General features: G+C 43.1%; 1 protein-coding gene across 1 annotated transcript in view; it reads right to left on the reverse strand.

Annotated features, from left to right (window-relative positions):
• Agbl1 (AGBL carboxypeptidase 1) overlaps positions 1 to 19290 on the reverse strand; it is a 723788-nt gene that overhangs the window by 614372 nt on the left and 90126 nt on the right. Inside the window, exons 6-13 of the mRNA XM_087901337.1 lie at positions 18375 to 18540; positions 17398 to 17462; positions 11615 to 11731; positions 10009 to 10589; positions 8474 to 8557; positions 8173 to 8259; positions 5734 to 5882; positions 4657 to 4744 (exon numbers count right to left, since the gene is read on the reverse strand). Of these exons, the coding sequence (XP_087757463.1) occupies positions 4657 to 4744; positions 5734 to 5882; positions 8173 to 8259; positions 8474 to 8557; positions 10009 to 10589; positions 11615 to 11731; positions 17398 to 17462; positions 18375 to 18540 (1337 nt within the window). The remainder of the gene's footprint in view (positions 1 to 4656; positions 4745 to 5733; positions 5883 to 8172; positions 8260 to 8473; positions 8558 to 10008; positions 10590 to 11614; positions 11732 to 17397; positions 17463 to 18374; positions 18541 to 19290) is intronic.

The raw sequence follows: 19290 nt of genomic DNA on the forward strand, positions 1-19290 counted from the left end.
CGCCCAGAAGGCATGCGAGGCACATGTGTTCTGTCTTTATTTGTTTTCTGATTGGACTTGCAAGGGCTCTGATGAAAAAGGCACGCTTTCTCTCTATCTAGCTGAATAACAAATAGGTACTGGTCAGTTCCAACTCCTAACCAAGAGAAATGAGCCAGGGACAGTGCGTTAAAGCATGAAAGAGTGTCCAATCTGTAATATACCTGTGAGTAAGCAATTGCGTGCACACACACACACACACTCATGAATATGAAACCAGGTAGAAACATGATCCAATGCCTGAAATCACCAGGTTCTTTAATTATAAACAGTGGGGAGAGAATCAGCATCTTGACTTGAATATAATAAACGTACATTAGAACCATTTGTAGCCGTCTTATTTGCCAATAGCCTTACTGTTTCATAGGTCTGTCTGTGAACTCCAAAGAAGAGTGGTTGCCTGTAGCCTTACATATCGAGACTTTGTAGGTTGATCCCTGCACACTGAAGTCATATCACAAGTACATTTACCCAACACAAACCTAACCCTCCTCCACTCTGCTACAGAGAAAGAGGGGGCTGCAAAACCTTTGGATCGGCCCTTCTGTTCTTCACCACTGGAACCAGCCCTAGACTCCAAGGAAAGACCAGTCCCGGTGGAATGGGAAGAGAAATAGCACGGGCTACGACTGTGATTTAAGATTCCGTGATCCCAGCGACAGAAGGGAAGAATCACAACCATCTCCACTGGTGGTCAGAAACAGTCTAGGAGGTTGTGTGTCACTTCAGTTCTTCGGCGAGTGTGTGAAATTAGCAAGCACCAAAGCCACACTTGAATTAGGCAACCTCACAGTGATGGTGGCTCTTTAACAAGGGTGCATCATTTGACTTAATGGGTTCTAATAAGGCAGGGCAGTCAGAGTCGCCTGGCTTCCCTGTGACTGCGGCACCCCTAATATTCTATATGGCACCAAATCTCTCTCCTGAGATCCCTCGGAAGGATGGATGATGGCAGCGCTCTTGTATGGCATTCGTCTTCATGAATGAGCTGTTCCATCTCCTCTCATGAGCAGAGATAAATGTCAGAAGAGATCAGCCGCAGTGTATTACACGGCCACTCAGCGCCAGCAGGAAGTTTCCCTCCCTCTGCCCTTCAGCACTGAGATTGCTTTAGACTAGAGCTGGAAAAGGACTGGGGAAGGCGTGAAAGCCACAAGTCAGGCGGGGAAGCCGGCCACGGGGAAGTAAATAAAACAAACCGACGTGTTCTTGCTTACTTTATGAGCGGCACAGAAAAATGAGTCCACCCATTTTGTTCTTCCATTTCGAGTCATCTTCCACCCCACCAAGAAGAGTGGTCTTGGATACGGAAGCAGAATAGCAGGAATAGAAGGGGAAATGACTGAGTTGTGCAATACAGAGGCAATATTAGATTTTCTCCTAGAATGCATTATTTAGATAGGTAATAAAAAAGAAGTTTAAATTCCTAATGTTTAATGTGGGGGTTGACCTGACTAGTCTCTGCAGTCCATGTCAACCCATATACGACAAGTAATTACAACATCACCTTGAATTGGGGGCAGTGAACTCAAACTATTTCCCCTGCTTTATTCAGGGAGAGATTGCAGAAAGCACACTAACTTCTACATCAGCTGTTTTGTGGTACGGAGTGCATCATCAATGGCTCCAGCTAGACTTTTGATGAGCGGGCAGCAGGAATGACCTGGCCCTTCCTCTGTCTTTTACTTTTAGCTTCTGGCAAAGGATTTCAGCATCCTGAAACACATTTGTTGATGGATCGGTATATCAGCTTCTCTAAACCACCCCACTCAGGGCACACACTTGCCTTTGTAATGTTTAGAAATCATAGATTTATGACTTCATGACATTGCAAACACATATAACAGGAAAAGAGCAAATTGCATTCGGATGAGCCCCAGACCTTTGGTCCTAGCTTTCTCAAGAGTGCTATGCAGAATCTGGTTAGATGTGGAAACCCACCATGTTTGTTCAAATTATTCTAAAGTATGGCTTTCACACACACACACTCACACATGCATGCATGCACGCACACACACACACACACAAGTTTTGTTTATTTGTTTGTTTCCCAGACAGGGCCTCACTATATAATCTGGGCAGGCCTAGAAATTTGATGAGAATCCTCCTGTATTAACCTCTAAAGCTCTGGGATTTCAGACATGGGCTACCAGTCAACTGTAACTATAGTCTTAATAGTGAACTCCATTGTAACTGTATAGTGTGTGTTGAGCTACCAATAGACTAAAGATGGAGCACATCTTTGTTTCATCTTTTTTTTCCTCACAGTTTTAGCACTTCTGTTCCTCAATGTATGGAACAGTACAGTTGGATGAAATCTTTAATCTTAAAGTAATTTATGAACGAATATTTTAACATTGTATTGTTAACAAGTACATGTACAACTATGCCTCACTCCTAGTAGTGTACTATCAAAATAATTTGGAAGCTACTTGGAATCGATAACCATTAATGGTGTAAGTCAGCCAATATACCTTTGAAACTGCCATTGTTTCTGATGAAATGGAGGCCTTGTTCCTTCCAAGTCTTTGTTGCCTTTCATGCTTGCATTTAACCACCCAGATGCCACATTCATATTTCTCCTTACATTGAGCATCCTAACACCCCTGAAAACAAGACATTCACTGGGAATTAAAGCCACAATGACAGCAGAGTATCTGAGTTCATACCAACATAGAGAAGACTATGAATCATAAAGGTCAGGCTACACCCCACCCACTAATACTCCAGAGAAAATAAATGCAAGAATGAAAGAAAGAAAGGCTCCACAGCATATCGATTCACAGATTGTGATGGGAGACTGGGTAGAAGACGTGATACAGTAAACATATTTCATAATAGACAGAGGTGTTGCAATCTGTGAGTGAAGAGTGATTCCACGTATCCAGCCTGTTGCTACGTATTGTTGGAAGCGTACTGTGGTGAACGATTGTAAAACAAACCGCATCACAATGCAGCAGCCTTATCCATTCATCTCTGTTACATCGGCGAACGGGATATGAAAAATGAACTACATTATACATGTGTGGTTTTCATCTTACCCCTCTGCTTCTCCTTAATCACATAACAATTGTCTTGTTAATGAATCTAAAAGCTATTAACATTGGCTTCCCTTAGGCCAGGGCTGTGCTTTCTGATATGTGTCTTCATCTTTCTCCTCCAAGGGGACACCTGCTCTCCTTGAACTTTATTCTTGCTCCCCAGTTCCAAGAGGAGCCCCCCTCTGGCGAGTTCTAGTCCATTGATTTAAAAATGCAGAACCTTGTGTTTGAGCAATCCTCATATACCAGATCCTAGAAGTTTTACATTAAGTCTTTTACATCTATTTACACTAACTGTTTTCAGAGGAAATTAAAAGATATTTCTGACACAATAAAAATGAGATTCCATATTTTTTCCCTGCAATTGTGAACTCTACAACCCTGGGGTGATTTTTAACCTAAATCTCCCTGTGCCATTAAAGGAGTCCTAGGGGGTCCTAAGATAAGTGGGCCAGGAAGTAATTGCCATTTAGGGGAATGGAAAAGCCAACAAAGCTGTAATATTTTGCTATGCTTCTAAAGAACATATGAAAATACTGCTTGGATCCATATCTTAATACATCGAGGACCGAGGCTGCCAACTCCTTTACTGTGGATTGTTCATCAACTCAGCTCTGTGTGTTCTGTGCCAGTGTTATCTCTAGAGTGATTTCTGCTTTTATCCAAACAGAACAACAAGCCTGCTGACCTTTCCCGTCAATACCATCCCCAGAGCCCTGAAGCAGAGAGACATTAGGTGTGTATACACCTTCCCAGACACTGATAATCATCCCAAAGTCTAGATTATCTGTTGGCAGAACATAAGGGACCTGTTGGAATATTAGAAAGATGAGCCCTTACTTTGGTCGAGAAAAAGACAATAGGCTATTGATTTTTATGAGATCTGGCAATGAATTAGAAAGGCATTGTGTGAAATCTGCCTGTCCTAACATTTCTTAGCCTTTGTTTATGTATTTGAATTTATGTGAATGTAAGAAAAATGCCCGTGTAAATAACAAATCCATTTATTTCATTAAAATATGGAAAATTTAAGTTTTCACCACAAACTTGCTAAGTAAATTGCTGAAACTGTTGCTGCTGGTTGGAGACTAAACATGAATAATGTAACCCTTTCCTCCTTTGTTTTGGACACAAAGCTATCTTGTTATGGAAGAAGGTACATATGTACACTTGTCATGTGGTCATACCCTTGCACCCTTGAAAAGAAAATCACACATGCATAGCGACAGGGCACAACCTCTCAGACTTCCTGTTTATTGGGTCCAGTGAAAATAGGTGAAGAACTAAGGCGGCAAGCACTAACTATAGCTTCAGTATGGACAACTTCTAAGACCAAGTAATAAAATTCAAAAGTTTAAACATGTGTGAAGAGAAACTCATCATTTTCCAGTAATTCCAAAATTACCAAATGGGGGTTTAATGTGTACCATTTAATCTAAAATGTCTCAAGGCAAGGTATTGACAAGTATGGCAGACAAACGGGCTGTGGATGCTTATAAGATCAACAGAAAAAAAGGCAAAAAGAAAAATTTGAAAGCAAATGACTGTGCAGATCAAATGAAGCCAACTGACATACTTGTAGTAGCAAATTTCAGAGCCTGTCCGTATCCAGACAGGTCGGCCAAGAAGAGCCTCTTTCACAGAGTACAGGGTCGGCTGCATCCCTATGAAAAAAAAAGAAAGACTTAAACCACAAGAAAAGAGAAGAAGCCAAATGATTGTGACCCCCAAAGATACCTAGTTCTCAATCCCTCAAGGCTATGCTGTGAACATTCATTATGTGTGGTCAAAGAAACCTTGCAAATATAATTCAACATAGATATGGAGCCAAGGTGATTAGCCCTGCGGGTCCTGAATGTAACCATAGATGTCCTTATCAGGAGGAGGCAAGGAGAGGTTTGACTAAAAAAGAGAAGCAATGTGACCTGAGACATTATAAGTGTGCTACTGGCCTCATAGAAGGAGGTGCCAAAGCCAAGGCGTGCAAGGAAAAAAAGCTCTGCAATTAGAAAAGCCACATGAATTCTCCCTTAATATTCCCGGGAGAACAGAGCCCTGCATACACTTAAAACCCCATTTTTCAGGAAATGAATGCAAGAGTCACGGCGCATATTTTCTTTGTTTGGGAATGAATGTCTGTTCTCGGCAGTATGGAATAAAGGCAGGGCCTGAAGTCGTATGAAATAAAGATGGTGCCCACAGTTATTCTTCATTCAAAGCCACCCAAATACTCCAGTAAGTGAGTTTTCCCAAGTAGATCAGGGGTATTTAAATCTTTCCAGCGTGTTCTGAGTATGTAAAGCAGTACCCAGGTAGATTTTGAAGCGCTCCTGTCTTGTGATATTTAAAAGATGAAAAGGAGAAGTAAGCGAGAGCACCTTCCAGGCTCCAAAGTTAAAAATCTGCACCTCAGAATGCAGTGCAAAATTGTGTGCACCACTCGCATTCTGTGAGAAGTGAGAAACCCTCACCGTCCTTCCATATTTACACTGTGCCCTCCACTAGCTACTGTCCCACTGGCAGGCGAAGGTGGCACCAGTCCAGCCTCAAGTCTTCTGGGACTCAAAAGGGGCTCCTGACAATAATCCAAGCAATCAAGAAGTGTCACCATCCACGATATAGACAGACACCCCCGGGTCCCAGCAGCTCGTACCATAGTTGAACTGGCTGTTGGATTTCTCACAGTTGATGACGTTGAAGCGGTAAGGGATGGCCGCCTTCATGCCGCTCACCTTGAAGTAGAACCATTGCTGGTGCTGGGAGCTGTTTACGTCAGCGTTGACCAACAAGTCATACTCAAACCTGTAGAGTCAGAAGCGGGATCAAACGGTGGAGCTGCTCTTTGAAAATAAAAGAGGTGCTATTTTTGTCTACTTCATGCATATTCTCCCATTCTTGACCCCAGATAAATGACATTTGTCTTAGGATTTCTGTCGCTGTGATGAAACACCATGACCAAAGCAAGTTGGGGAGGAAGGGGTTTATTTGGCTTACGCAGTCATTATTGACGGCAGACAGCACAGGACCTGAAATGGCAAGAACCTGGAGGCAGGAGCTGATGAAGAGGTCATGGAGGAGTGGTGCTTGCTAGCTGGTTCATCATTACTTGCTTAGCCTGCCTTCTTATAGAACCCAGCACTACCCTTACAGGAATAGCACCACCCACAATGGGCTGGGCCCTACCCCGTCAATCACTAATTAAGAAAATGCCACACAGTGAGAATTTATGGAGAAACTCTCTCAACCGAGGTTTCATCCTTTCAGATAACTCCAGTTTGTCATAAGTTGATACAAAACCAGCCAGCACACCATTGTTATGTGGTAATTATGGAAGGATAGAGCTTGGCACAAGACACGAGAGTAGAGGAGAGCTAATTGATGGAGCCCCACCCACCTCTCACCCTGTAGCTGTCAGGACCCCACCAATGACTCGCTGTGCAATGACTGAAGCACACTCCACTGGGTGGGTAAATCAGGCCTACAAGCAATTCTATGACCCTTGTTTTCTACTGTTTCCACAGTGCTGGCTCAGAAAAGCAGGCTTTAAAAATCCTCACTGAAATGTTCATTTTCTTACTATTTACTCGGTCGCTCGAACTATAACTGATTTCTTGAGGATTCTGCTCTCTGGTCAAAGGCAGATCTGGAGAGAAAGAAACTGAGCTATGGTAGCAACTAGGGCAGATTCTGGACTGAAATGATCCAGGTAGGAGACTCTTAGGTTAAGTAGTACCTCCTGGGTCCCTAGCATTTGACTTTAGAAATAAGAAACGAGGTACACAGTGCATGATTGGTTCCCTTTCTTTAGAAACCTATGCTTACATTTGGGAGTGTATAGCTCAATGTCCCGCCCCCATTGTAAGAAAAGCAAAACCAAACAGAAGCCATGGGGCAAAGCAGAAGCTGAGGTGGTAGTAGGGGAAGTAGATTGGAAAGTTAGCATGATTGTCTTTGTCTTAAGCCCAAGTAATTCAACTCATCTCAGTATTATGTGCCAACCTTTGCTGGAGCTTTTCACATACAAAAGGAAAAACAAAAAAACAAAAGGATTGCATCATATATAACTCTTCCCCGCCCCCAAAAAATTAACTTCAAAAATGACATGTTAAATCTGAGCTACACTAAGCTCTAAGGTCAAGTCATGGTGAGCATGTGTCCATGCATAACAGCATGACAGCTGAGGGCTTACTATGTGCCATGTACCAGTCCATGAGTTTTATATGGACTAATTAATTTTAACAAAGCAGGTGTTACTGCTAACCTCATTTTTCAGGCGAGAAAAACAAAAGCATGAAGTGGCTAGGCAATTCAATCCTAGTCCAGCTAGAAAGAGGTAGAGGGAGCCATGGCTATTTGATTGCAGCCTGTGTGGCTACTTTAAAATTAACTCTCACTGAATGAATATTCATCAGAAGTTCACCTGTAGTAGAAGGCTTATATAACTAGCAAATCTAGTTCATTCTATGGCAGAATTGTCTTACATCAAAGAAGCTTTTAAGAGGATTATTTCACCACAACTGGAAAGTGATCATCTTTTTCATGTTAGCTTTTTACCACCATCCTTAGTCTGTCCTAGCTGTGGGGTCATTTTCTCCTCATAAAATCTCATTGGTAGCTGTTGCCAGAGATGTATAGCAGGGTCCCTGGAACGGAGGATGGAATCCAAGATTGTTGCCTCCTAAAGACAGCCCTGTGGAAGTAACAATTTTCAAGAGGAGAAGGAATCGGAAACGTCAAGTACCCTTCTGTATCAACAGGTCCAGCCTTGGAATAATGGAAGCATCAATATGTACTGAGAGAGTCTTGGACACTGAAATATGGAAGTGCTACTTAGAACATAAGATATGTGTATGCATGTGGTCAACAGCTCACCTTGCTAAGTTATCAGTCAATGAGTTCTTTCATTGTCTGTTGACAAACATTTGAAAAATGGGAAGGAAGACTAATATTGCTAGGTAGCATTTGCCAATTGTCTTGGTAAAGATACTATCACAATACTAATATGAGGTCACTGAATGGATAAGGACAAGAAAAGGCCAAAGCCTGGTCTCCTGTGCCGACAGAAACCATACCTGTAGCTGTTCTTACTTACTCTCGCACTTGGATGGCTTTGCGAAGATTTCCTGATTCAAACTTGGAGTGGAATCTTAAGCAGTCAGAAACAAGGCCTTGTGAAGGCCTGCAAGAGAAGAGGGAATGTGTGAATATGCCATATTTCTATGCTTAACACAGTTCTACAGTTCTTAAAGTTGTCTTTTATAATTTTTGAAACAGAATTGTCAGCATGCTGGTTTTCGAAACAGAAGTGGATTGCCACCATGGAACACCTGTATTAGCTCCCATTAACAGAATTCTCCATATTTCCCATTCCATGGATGTCCAGGACCACCTACCAAGGCTCATCTAAACTGAAGACGACTTTATTTACAACATCCCTGGGCTGGAGGAGCCTCCGGATATCCTCCAGTATCTTGACCCTTGAAAAAAAAATTGGAAGCAATGTAAATGCTGGTGCCCACTCTTCACCTCAGTCTCAGAAGTCACGAGAAAAACACAGAAAAAAAAATCTGCTTAACATTGCTTCAGCCTTAGGATCAGGGGTACAGACAGCACTGTCCTTCCGCTTCCCCTCTTTAGGAAAGCACTAGGATACATGAGCAGTAGAACGCAATGGAAAGTAATAGATTTTATTTAAGGAATTCATAGCTTGAAGAAAGTCATCTAGAGAATCTGGGCTAGGGTACTGAAGTTCTTCTGGCTGTATGAATAAGAGATTCCTCTGCTCCGAAGGAGCTTTGAGGGAGAAATTGCCACTATTGACTATCTGCATCCTTGAAGTCTGCATGGCTCCATCCAGCAAAGCTTCTACTTCGTATTTATTCCGTACATTTGTATTCCTTGAACTCTGTTCTCTAAGTGAGGTCAGCCTTCTGTCTGAATGGAAAAAAAAAAGTATTTGTGAGATTTAAATAAGAGGGATAGAGGAACTTGAAGAGGGATTTCTTATCTCTCCTCACATTCCCAGCTAATTTTGCTGACTTTGGGTAAGAGAGAGGGAAAGATTTGAACTGAACCAACCCAAAGCCTCAACTGAGAACGGAGAAGTTCTGTGCAGAAGTAAGATGTGAAACAGACCACCTACGAAGTCGTAAGCATGAGGAGCCTGACCGTGGCATTCGTGTTGAGATGAGATCAGTCAAGAATTCAAGTGGGAACTGTTCTTGAACCCTACCATCAAAAGAATAATTTGCTGAAGACATGAAATTTAAATTAAACCAATATTCTGGTCGGCACATTTGACTCTACTGGCTTCAAATATGTATAGCCAGGTTTTTTTTTTCCTCCAGAGAAATGTTTTCCTTCCTTTCATCAGATTTAATTTTAATCTCACTGTGCTGATCCAAAAACAATGCAGTCTTTCTTGAATTCTGGCAATAATCTATCACTTAGGATTTCTGCCCTGGAGAAAACATGGAGTATTTTTCCATCCCTTCCTCAGCGATACAGAAAAAACACTCTCCAAACACTAGGGCTATGGAATAGAAATATGCCACACTTCTCTATCAAGCAGAAATCAATTGCCAATTTGTAGTAAATACAAAAGAGATCTCAAGTAATCAGCTCCTTGTTTTTCTGAAAAACTTCCACATAAGAAAGGTTCCAGTATGTAGAGATGCTAGATGATGTTCCCTGCTGTGATAGCTTGGACATGATTCAAGGGTTTATATTAGAATAATCCAAGGAATTCTCTGGCCAGAAATACATGCCTACCACTACCCCACACTTGCTCTATCTATGCTCCAGTTTAGAGGCAAGATTATGTGTCTCCAAAGGGCTTTAAGGTACTCTAGGCTAATGCTTACTTTCCAACAGTCCGAAGATATTTTAAAGAGAAAATCTATGACTTCCAAGTCAGTAACACCCTCACCTCTGTACTCCCCTTTTGCGATCCAGCATGGGCTGAGCAGCAGGAGGTGGACAGTGACCCCAGAAATCAGGAAACGCCATTGTCTCAAATCCCACAGCTGATCTGGTCCTCGCAGCATTAGCCATATAAAGATGCGGATCGTGGAAAGGTATGTGCTTGGGATGTGTGTGCAGAAGCTTCTCTGCCGCTTCACCGCTTTCATCTGGCTTAGTGGAGTTGGAAAACGAGGAAGTTATCCTTGGGCAGGAAAATGATTCTACGTCCCAAGCAGCCTCTTCTAGGGAGGCTTGGACGTCAGAGGTAGCGTGTCCAACAGACACTGTCTCCAAGCCATTTTGTCGTATACTTTGGTTGGCATTTGACGTAGGTCTTTGTTTTGAGGACAGCTGTACACTGGACTTCCTTGTCTTCACCGTGTCCAGAATGGAACTGTGGACCGTGTCTTCTCCTTCTCGTCCCCAGGAGCTGTGATCCTTGTTGAGGCACTGTTGTCTTGGAGTGGCAGCATTTGGAATGTGATAGTGATTGGCACGTGGGGTATCTTTGATGTTCAAATCATCTCCATATTTTGGTTCTAGTTCCTTTAAAGTCAAAGTAGAAAAATGCCTCTATTAAGGTTCTCTTCCAGAGAGAGAATACAATTTGACCCCTATGAAAGCTGTCTGGACCCAAAGCTAAGTGTAACTCTTGTGATTTAGGAATCTTTCCAAAGAGTCAAGCAAAGGTGAAAAACAAACTTTAAGACTAAATGAAGGCCAGAATCACACAAAAGTCATGCTCAGAAGAGAATTTGGATGAGTCTAATATAATTCTATACAGTTTGAAACTTTTTTGGAGCCCCCCCATTCAATTACAGCCTGAGTGAATAACCTCATTTATAGAGGCACCAGTGATACACAAAGGAAAGTCTTCCACTGTGCCCCAGGCAGTGCCTTTGATTTGAAGACAATTCTGTTGGGTTTTTTTAAGTTTTCACACCGAACTGAATTTTTCTTCTCTGAAACTTTGACCACTGATCATCTCCTGCTTTCTAAAGCGAAATAGGATATATCAACTCCTCTCTACGTGTGCCCCTCTCTGCCCTTTGATGTGGTCAGACTCATAATTTGTTAAAAGCAATAAGAAAATAACAGAGATCAAAAGGCAGGTCCAAGACTCAATAGCAGCAATAGTAGCAGCAGCAACTGCACACTGGGTTAGGACCGCCAGATCCAGATTAATCTTTACTGACCAAAAAGCTTGGAATCTGGATGGTGACCTTTAACAATCCATCTATGGTGATGACCTTTCCAATTTGGCAGAAAAGCAGCTAAATAAATCCAGAATTTTCATTTGCTTCTTAGTGTGGAGCCAGGGCTCTATGCCCACACAGCAGGTTATGGTTCATAATGTGTCATTTGATATCAGTTCTAGAGTGTCAGGCCTTAGGACCCTTGAGAATGTCCTAGTTTCACTATCCTTCTTGCTTCTCGATCTCTCTTAGAAGGATCTAGAACCGATGGCGATGGTGAACAATGTGAGCTTCTGGGCATCTCTGTTTGGCTTCTCAGGGTCCGCAAAGATCACACCATACACCATCCGGTACACATCATCCGCCTGTGCTTACCTCAAAGCTACAGGAGAGCTCAGGACACAGAGCATCATACTGTGCCAGCTCCTCCTCAGGTCGGTCAAGACCAGGTTTAGAACTCAGCTTGTTCAAATCCGTTTCCAAGTCATCATCCTACAAAACAAAGGACGGGGCACAGTCAAGACATCTACCCTGCAAGATGTCAAGACACGATACATGCCTGTTTCCTTACCAGGTGAGGCCATGAGCTCTTTATCTTCAGATCAGAATTGCTAGCACAGCCAGGAAAGAATTTAATATACCAGGATATGTTTAAACTTAAAAGAATGAGGTCGTAAACCTTTTCACACCAGGTATGTCAGTATTTACCAGCCATCACCAGAAATAAATAATAAAGTGCGCTATAAGAAATTCTTGGTGCTGTTCATAAATAATAGCATTTCTGTTATTACCCTTTTTTACCTGGCTACCTTTGCTGTGTGAGTGTTTCACCTGCACAAACATTTAATGATCTCTTTGTATGAGCAACTGCCTTCCTAGGTACTAAAGAGTCCGTGGTGATGGAACAAAGGTCTGTGAGACTTGCCTTCTAGTAAAAGAACTGAGACAGAAACAAAGTAAATGGAACACAGTCCTTTCTAATGGTGGCAATTGTCCTAAAAGCACTGGAGGGTGGAGACAAAATTGGCATGAAGACTGGAGTGTCTGGGTCCAAGGCGCGACTGCAGCTGGGGTTTGTGTTGATATCCATGGCCCGTGTTACCACCGAAGGCCATTTGAATGTCCATGGACCATTCTACTACCTAAAGCCATGGTGAGGTCCGTGGACCATGTGGCCACTGGAGGCCATACTGATCTGAGTGGTCATGGCAGTGTCCGGGCCTGTGCTGTCTTTGATGACCAGGTTGAAGACCACAGTCCCACTGCAGCCAACATCTGTGTTGATGTCTGTAGCTCCTGTTACCATCCAAGGCCAAGTGGATGTCTGTGGTCTATGCTGTAGCCTGAGGCCATGTTGATGTCTGTGGTCTGGGCTATCTCCCAGGGCCTTGTCTGGGTCTGTGAACCTATTACAATCAGAGCCATGTTAGTGGTCTGTGCTGTCACCAGAAACTGGGTGGAAGTCCATGACTGTGGGCTTCCTGCTGACTGTGCAGAGCGAGGAAGCTTCTTTGGCCGTGGTATCTATGATTGCAGATGCACAGTTGAGAAAGAGGGGCATACAAGACTTCTGTGACCAGTCCTACCCCAACCCCAAACCTCACTCCACCGCCAACAAGTAACAGCCTAAACAGGAAACCATCAAAGAAAACTCTTAATATGTGTGATAAGGATATGGGAGAATAGTTCTTGAAGATATCCGGCGGAAATGAGAAGACACGAGATGCAAACAAACCCACTTAGGAGTTTATTAACAGAGATTGTGCTCACAGGTCCGAGGAAACGGTGTGGAAGGAAGGAGAGAGCGTAAAAATGGCGTCTAGCTTTTAAAGGCTTCCTAGCACACGCACACAAGGGGAAAGACGTGCCTATGTCAGACGCTGATGATGGGCAACGCAGTGCCTTGCACCTGCATACAGGGGCTTTTCCATCTGATGATGATGACGCAGATGGCGGGCGACCCACGCATGCGCACACAGTGGGTACATGCATCTGCTTTAGAAACGGAAGTGCAGCCTCACGGGTGGCTAAAAGAATTACAGTTCTCCACAATAGATGGCTTCCTTCTAGCAGGGGCACGAGAAGGAAAGGTCTCAGGTCTATTTAAGGGATAAGACATAGAGAGCTTGACCAAGCACCAGTGAGAATATAGATAACACGGATTAGACTTGTTTTGTTTTTTGTTTTTGTTTAGTTTATTTTTGTTGTTTTGTTTGTGGGGCAGAAGATGGAGAGGAGAGACACGGAAGTACTAGGAAGTGAATGTGATGGGGTGTACGATATGAAATTCTCAAAGAATCAATAAAAACACCATGTTGGAATAAAAAGACTGGAGTGGGTAGCCATTGGGACTGAGCGACCTGAGAAGACTCACGAAGGAAGTCACTGTGGCGCACTGAGGTCCAGAAGACACAAAGAGCAGCATGTAAAGAAAAGATTCTTCTGAAAGGAGCTGCTTGAATTTGCTTCCAGAAAGGAGATGCTGGAAGCATGGAGCCTAAGAGGAAGATCATAGCCGATGAGGTTTGGGGAGAGGAATACGGCTGGGGTGAGCAGCTTCTGAGGAACAGTCTAGGCGGCTGTGCCTGTGTCTTCATGCAAAGTTAGAAGCTCACAAGCACTCCTAGGTTTTCTTCATAGAGCAAATCGTATGGGCAATTCTGTTTTTCTTCTAGACCAGCATCCTGTGACAGCTGAACAGTGATGTGGACTCTACTTTAAACACATTTCTGCTTTTCAAGGGTTGTGGAGTCTTACACATAAAGTAAACCAAGAATGATAACACCCTAACTCACTTCTTTTCCATATCTTAGATTGAATGTCCTTACTAGAGGACAAATACCTACCACATAGGAACACATCTGGAAAGCTAAGAAAAACCTGCTAGTCCTAAAGGCTTAAATCAAATAAAATGTGGGAAATAGATGCTTGATCCAGTGGCAAAGAAGAAAATTAATGTTCCATCCATCTTACATAATTTTCCTACAAACTTGAATCCAAAGAAAAGTAAATCCTCTGAGTTTGGCTTAATGATCCATTCAGGCACCATTCAGGCAGGCCTCCACACCCAATACTCTTATCTCTCTAGGCTGTGTCTGTGCGTGTAGAAACACACATACACAAACACACATACACAAAACACATACACAAAAACACATACACATGCACATATATACATAAACACACATGCATACACAAACACCCAAAGACCCTGTGGTTTGATCTTTGCTTCTCCAGGAACCCTCATCATATCTTATAAGGCTATTTATACTCCTCTAAGGATGGACCTGCTAGTGCATCCTCATATTATCCAAAATACTGATAGCTCCTTAATGTAAATAATGTTTTCTGACCCTTCCTCTTTAAACTGGAACTCTTGGGCACTGTCTCTGCCCTGCTTCACACTTGCTTGTTCAAATCGTAAGTGCTAATTTGGTCTTTAATAAGGACAACTCCCAAGTTCATGACAGCATAAAAATCAACATCTTGTTTGTTTTTGTATCATACAACCAACCCCCAGAACTTTGCCTGATGTATATGGATCATGCCTAAGAAAGCACCCAAAAGAAAGAAAGAAACTCAAAAGGGAAGCAAAGTAACATGGGGGAAGGAGAGTGTGCGTATACTGTGTATTCTCTCCCCACAGTTTGCTCAACTCTGATGCATGCACCAAGAACACACAGTCAGCATCTTATCTCCATGTTCTGTTTCTCTTCCTATGCTGATCGTGACAGTATCTAATCAAAGCAGACCTTTCAACTCCTCAGACCTTCTATTCGCAAGATTTTCTTTTAAATATTTTTACTCGGATATAGGTCACATTTATCTGCAATGCTCAAATAAGAACACTACAGGATAAAGGCCCAGGTCAACTCTGTGTGTAGAAAAGAAACAGGCCTGGCTCCTTGTCCATGTCCCGGGCAACAAGTGCTACAGTGTTCACCAGGGAAAAGCTAGCTGCCGGAGGGCCAGCTCTCCTAGGCTGGCTGTACCCCAAAGTCAAGCCTAATTCCTATGCTACCCCATTGCTCTCCAACTCAGATTCACACCCGATTCTCATCATCTCCCCAGTCAGAGGCTTTGATGAATAGTTTCCAGGCTCTCACCAATTTATCTTCTGCTTCTTTCCCAGCGGGATTTTTATATTTGTTTAGCTTCCACTCCCTCCTAGCTCACCGTCCTCTCCAGAGTAGAGGCAAGGGAAATAGCAGGACTCCCCCTCTAGATAGCTGTGTGGAGTGGGGCGTTGTCATATGCTGTGTCCCCCTGCATCAGATACAAGAGGCAACTGACAGTGCATCCGACATCCAGTTATCAGAGTGTGAGCGCAAGGGGAGTAGATGGTGGCATTGATGAATGGCGGCAGCGGCCTGGTATTATTCAAATGATTCTGCACGTACTCTATAGGCCTGCGTGGCCAAGCCACAGCAAAGAACCAATTTGCTACTGATGACTTCAGAAATGATTCTATTTATCAACAAAACCCTGCGAACATCAGACTGTCAATAGCAGTCTTAGCCCAAAGATGGGACTGAGAGATAGCCCCATAGATGTCTGCCACTGTCGTCAGCAAGGTGAGAGACAGCTCAAACTGAGAACTCCAAAATCTTTCTTTCTAGGAAAGGACAGAAGAGGACAGAGGAAGAAAGAGAAGGAAGGAAGGGGAAAGGGGAGAAGGGGAAAAGACAAGAGGGAGGGACTTGTTTCTTTTATTTTTGTAAAACATTTCAAACTGCGGTGTGTGTGTGTGTGTGTGTGTGTGTGTGTGTGTGAAGGTTGGGGTTGCCTGTGTCTGTGGATGCATATGAGGGGATGTATATGTGTTTGTTTATGCCCCCGTGTGTGTGTGTGTGTGTGTGTGTGTGTGTGTGTGTGTGTGCGTGTGCATGTGGGAGGATTGGGGGCTACCTGTGTCTGTGGGTGCATGTGGGGGAAAGTATTTGTGTGTTTATGCCTCTGTGTGTGTGCATGCATGCATGCATGCATGCATGCACACATGTGAATGTGTGCACGCACAAAGGTCAGAAGATGGTTCTTTCCTTCTGCTATGTGGGTTCTGGGGATTAACTTGGAATATTAAGCTCTGCCTTTACCTGCTGAGCCATCTGGCTGGTACAGAAGAGTTTTTAACTTTGAATTTCACCTCTAGAACTCTCTCCTGGATCTTATGCTACAGATGACAAAATTAAGGAACTATAAATGGAGAAACTTATCCAAAACTACATACAGCGGGAGAAGCAGAGACAGAATTAAAGAATGATAGACCAACTATCATTTTCTTAGGAGAATGGCTGTCAATTAGGAGTGATTTGGCAGTTCCTAGAGCTATTTTTGGTTCACGAATGAGTGGCAAAGTGAGGGATGCCATGCTAACTCATGTGTAGTGAGCAGGGATGCTGGGAAATATCCCACAATGTGTAGGAAAGCCCCTTAAAATGAGAAATATCCAGTCAGTATTCAAGCCATGACAAAGCTTAACACACCCATCACAAAAAAGCAGACTATGAACTATGTTCTTCAGATTGAATAGCAGTCACACCCATTCATTCTGGTATTGCAGATGCCATTTTTACTTGCAAATTGAGTCATTGAAACAAAGAATAGGTGGTTCAAAGACTATCAGATGGTTACTATGTGAACTTTGATTTAAAAAAAAAAGATTACTGACCTCCCTTTCATGGAACATTGTGTGATAGGGAGCAAGGAGCATCACTTCTTTGGGAACTGAGCTGCACCCATTCCAAGGCAAGGAAGAGTAATTCACATAGCTGTGAATGGGGATGCACAGGCCTACATCCCTGTGCAGAATGGACAGGGGATAAGAAAACCGATTTATGAACACAGGTGAGATCTAGTAGAATGTTTCCTAAAACATCTTTCTATGCGCTTACAAAATACACCAACCCTAAGCATGAGTCTGCCAGGCTCATCTGATAGGATATTTGGATCATAATCAATAGATCTGATTCTACAGAGAGACTGTATACTAGACATAGCAAGATAAAAAATGGCTTCTGCAAAACCCAACAGCAGTATCTGTGCCTTCAAGACATCACTATCATTGGAGTGACAGAGCTTAGTAAACCCAGGAAGTGATATATTTACTTTTGCATAGTGTCAGTACGGATAGTCTCCCAAGCAAGGGCTGGTTTACCTACTTCTTTCACAGCCTCCACGTCCGAGTCTTTGTCCATCTCCTCCTCACCATCATCTTCAAAGTCTTCTGAGTGGAAAAAGGAGATGGAAGAATGAGGCTGCCCCTGGTCATGCACGGTGGCTTGCATCTCTGGCGAATAAGGGACCCATTACAAAGCCAACCCACCGCATCCCAGCACACCCAGACGCTCACTGATTTCTGTGCCTGCTGTGCAAATGAGCTCATGGGAGCAGGGTGCCATGATGCCTAGACTGTTGTTCCATGAAAAAGTGCAAAAATAATTTGGTCAGAAATGACACGTAAATGATACTGCAATTATCCTCCCACTCAATTTGGAATGTTGATACAACTGTCGCTGTCCTAAAGTTTAGAGATCACGTGCACACTAAAGTCTTTGTAATTTAGATAGCGCCTCGATTAAGCCCCTAATTTTAAAATGGAGGAATTAATTTTAGAATTACCCACTAACCATATCAAGTATCAGCTGCCACGTAACAAAATATTCCAATTGGGGGAAATCTGTTCCCCAGAACAAAGGTGAGTGCAAACAGCATTAGAATCTTCCTGGAGATCAAATCAGCCACATTTTCCAATAGGTTAAACGATGTATTCTAGGGCTTTACATGGTGAAAGTTTTATTTCAGTTCTGTTCCAAAGACAAATTAATTCCACCAATAGACAGCACAGAGAAGGGATTGGGTCACAAAATTGTGAAAAGATTGTTTTTCTTAATTAGAGGAGATGACTGTGCGGGCATTCGGTACCCACCAGGCAAAGTGACGGCACCTAATAATTAGGGACAACGGGAGTGAGCACAATGCTTGTTCTCCCTGCTTAGGAAAAAGCCTGTCCCTTCATACGTGTCTCTAATGAGCTTCTTAGAAGATCATGGTTGACCTGCACAACAACCGCTCGGCATCATTCCCCATCCCTCTGGCATGCTGAAAGATGCAAACACTCCTCCGAAAGCTCCCTTACCTTCAGTTAGAGCTTGTGGCAGCTCTGAGCTGGGGTTCCCGGGAGCTGAGAAGGTGTAGGCACTACTGGCTGTGAGCAGGGGAAGTGAACTCTCGGGGTAGCATTGCCTGAGGATCTGAAGTGCCACGGAGATCACAGGTTCCACGCTCTTGTTGTCCAGGCAGGTCTGAACAGAGAGAATATTATACCAGGCACTGTGCACAGCCCCCATGCTGGGACATTATTTCAGATAATAAAATGCCCACAGTCTAAGTGGACATGTAACAGTCTTACTGCACAAGGTTTAGTCATTCGAACATGCTAATGGAGAATGATATCTAATCGGAATCTGCATTCTTTCACTTCAAGGTTGCTGCTCAGATGGCATTGGGATGAATTTAGTTTGAAGGTAGGCTTGAATGTATTTCAAGGGAGGCTGAATCTAAGGCAAGTCCTTATCTGGGATGCCTGAGGAAAGAGGAGTGACATATTCCTTCAGGCACCCCGAGTCACTGTAAATTATTGCGGAAGGAATGAATGAGCGGCAGCCGAAACGATGGAAGTCTTGCTTTTGTCTTTCTGCTATTATCTGAACAGGAAAATATAAAGGAAAAAGGATAAAATATGAAGTCATCAGGAAAGTCTAAGTAAGTCCCACGTGCCTAAACTAGCCCACTTGTGTGACTCAAAGCCCGGTGTGCAGGTCCTGCTTGGTACCCACTCAAAGCAAAGCAAACTTGGATTTGCAGATGTAATATTTTGATGGTGATAGAACATGACAATACCTTCCTTTGCAGACACTGCGGGAAAAAAATGTAAGAACAAGTTTACTAAATTGAGACAGAGTCCGTGTAGCTCGCTAACTCTTTGGCCAAAACACATCCTCTTCTCCAGAAACTTGGAAAATGTGTTGTGTGCTGAATTTGGTGCAGAATAT

The sequence above is a fragment of the Myodes glareolus genome, chromosome 24 (assembly GCF_982192425.1).
Source record: "Myodes glareolus chromosome 24, mMyoGla1.1, whole genome shotgun sequence".
Taxonomy (NCBI): domain Eukaryota; kingdom Metazoa; phylum Chordata; class Mammalia; order Rodentia; family Cricetidae; genus Myodes; species Myodes glareolus.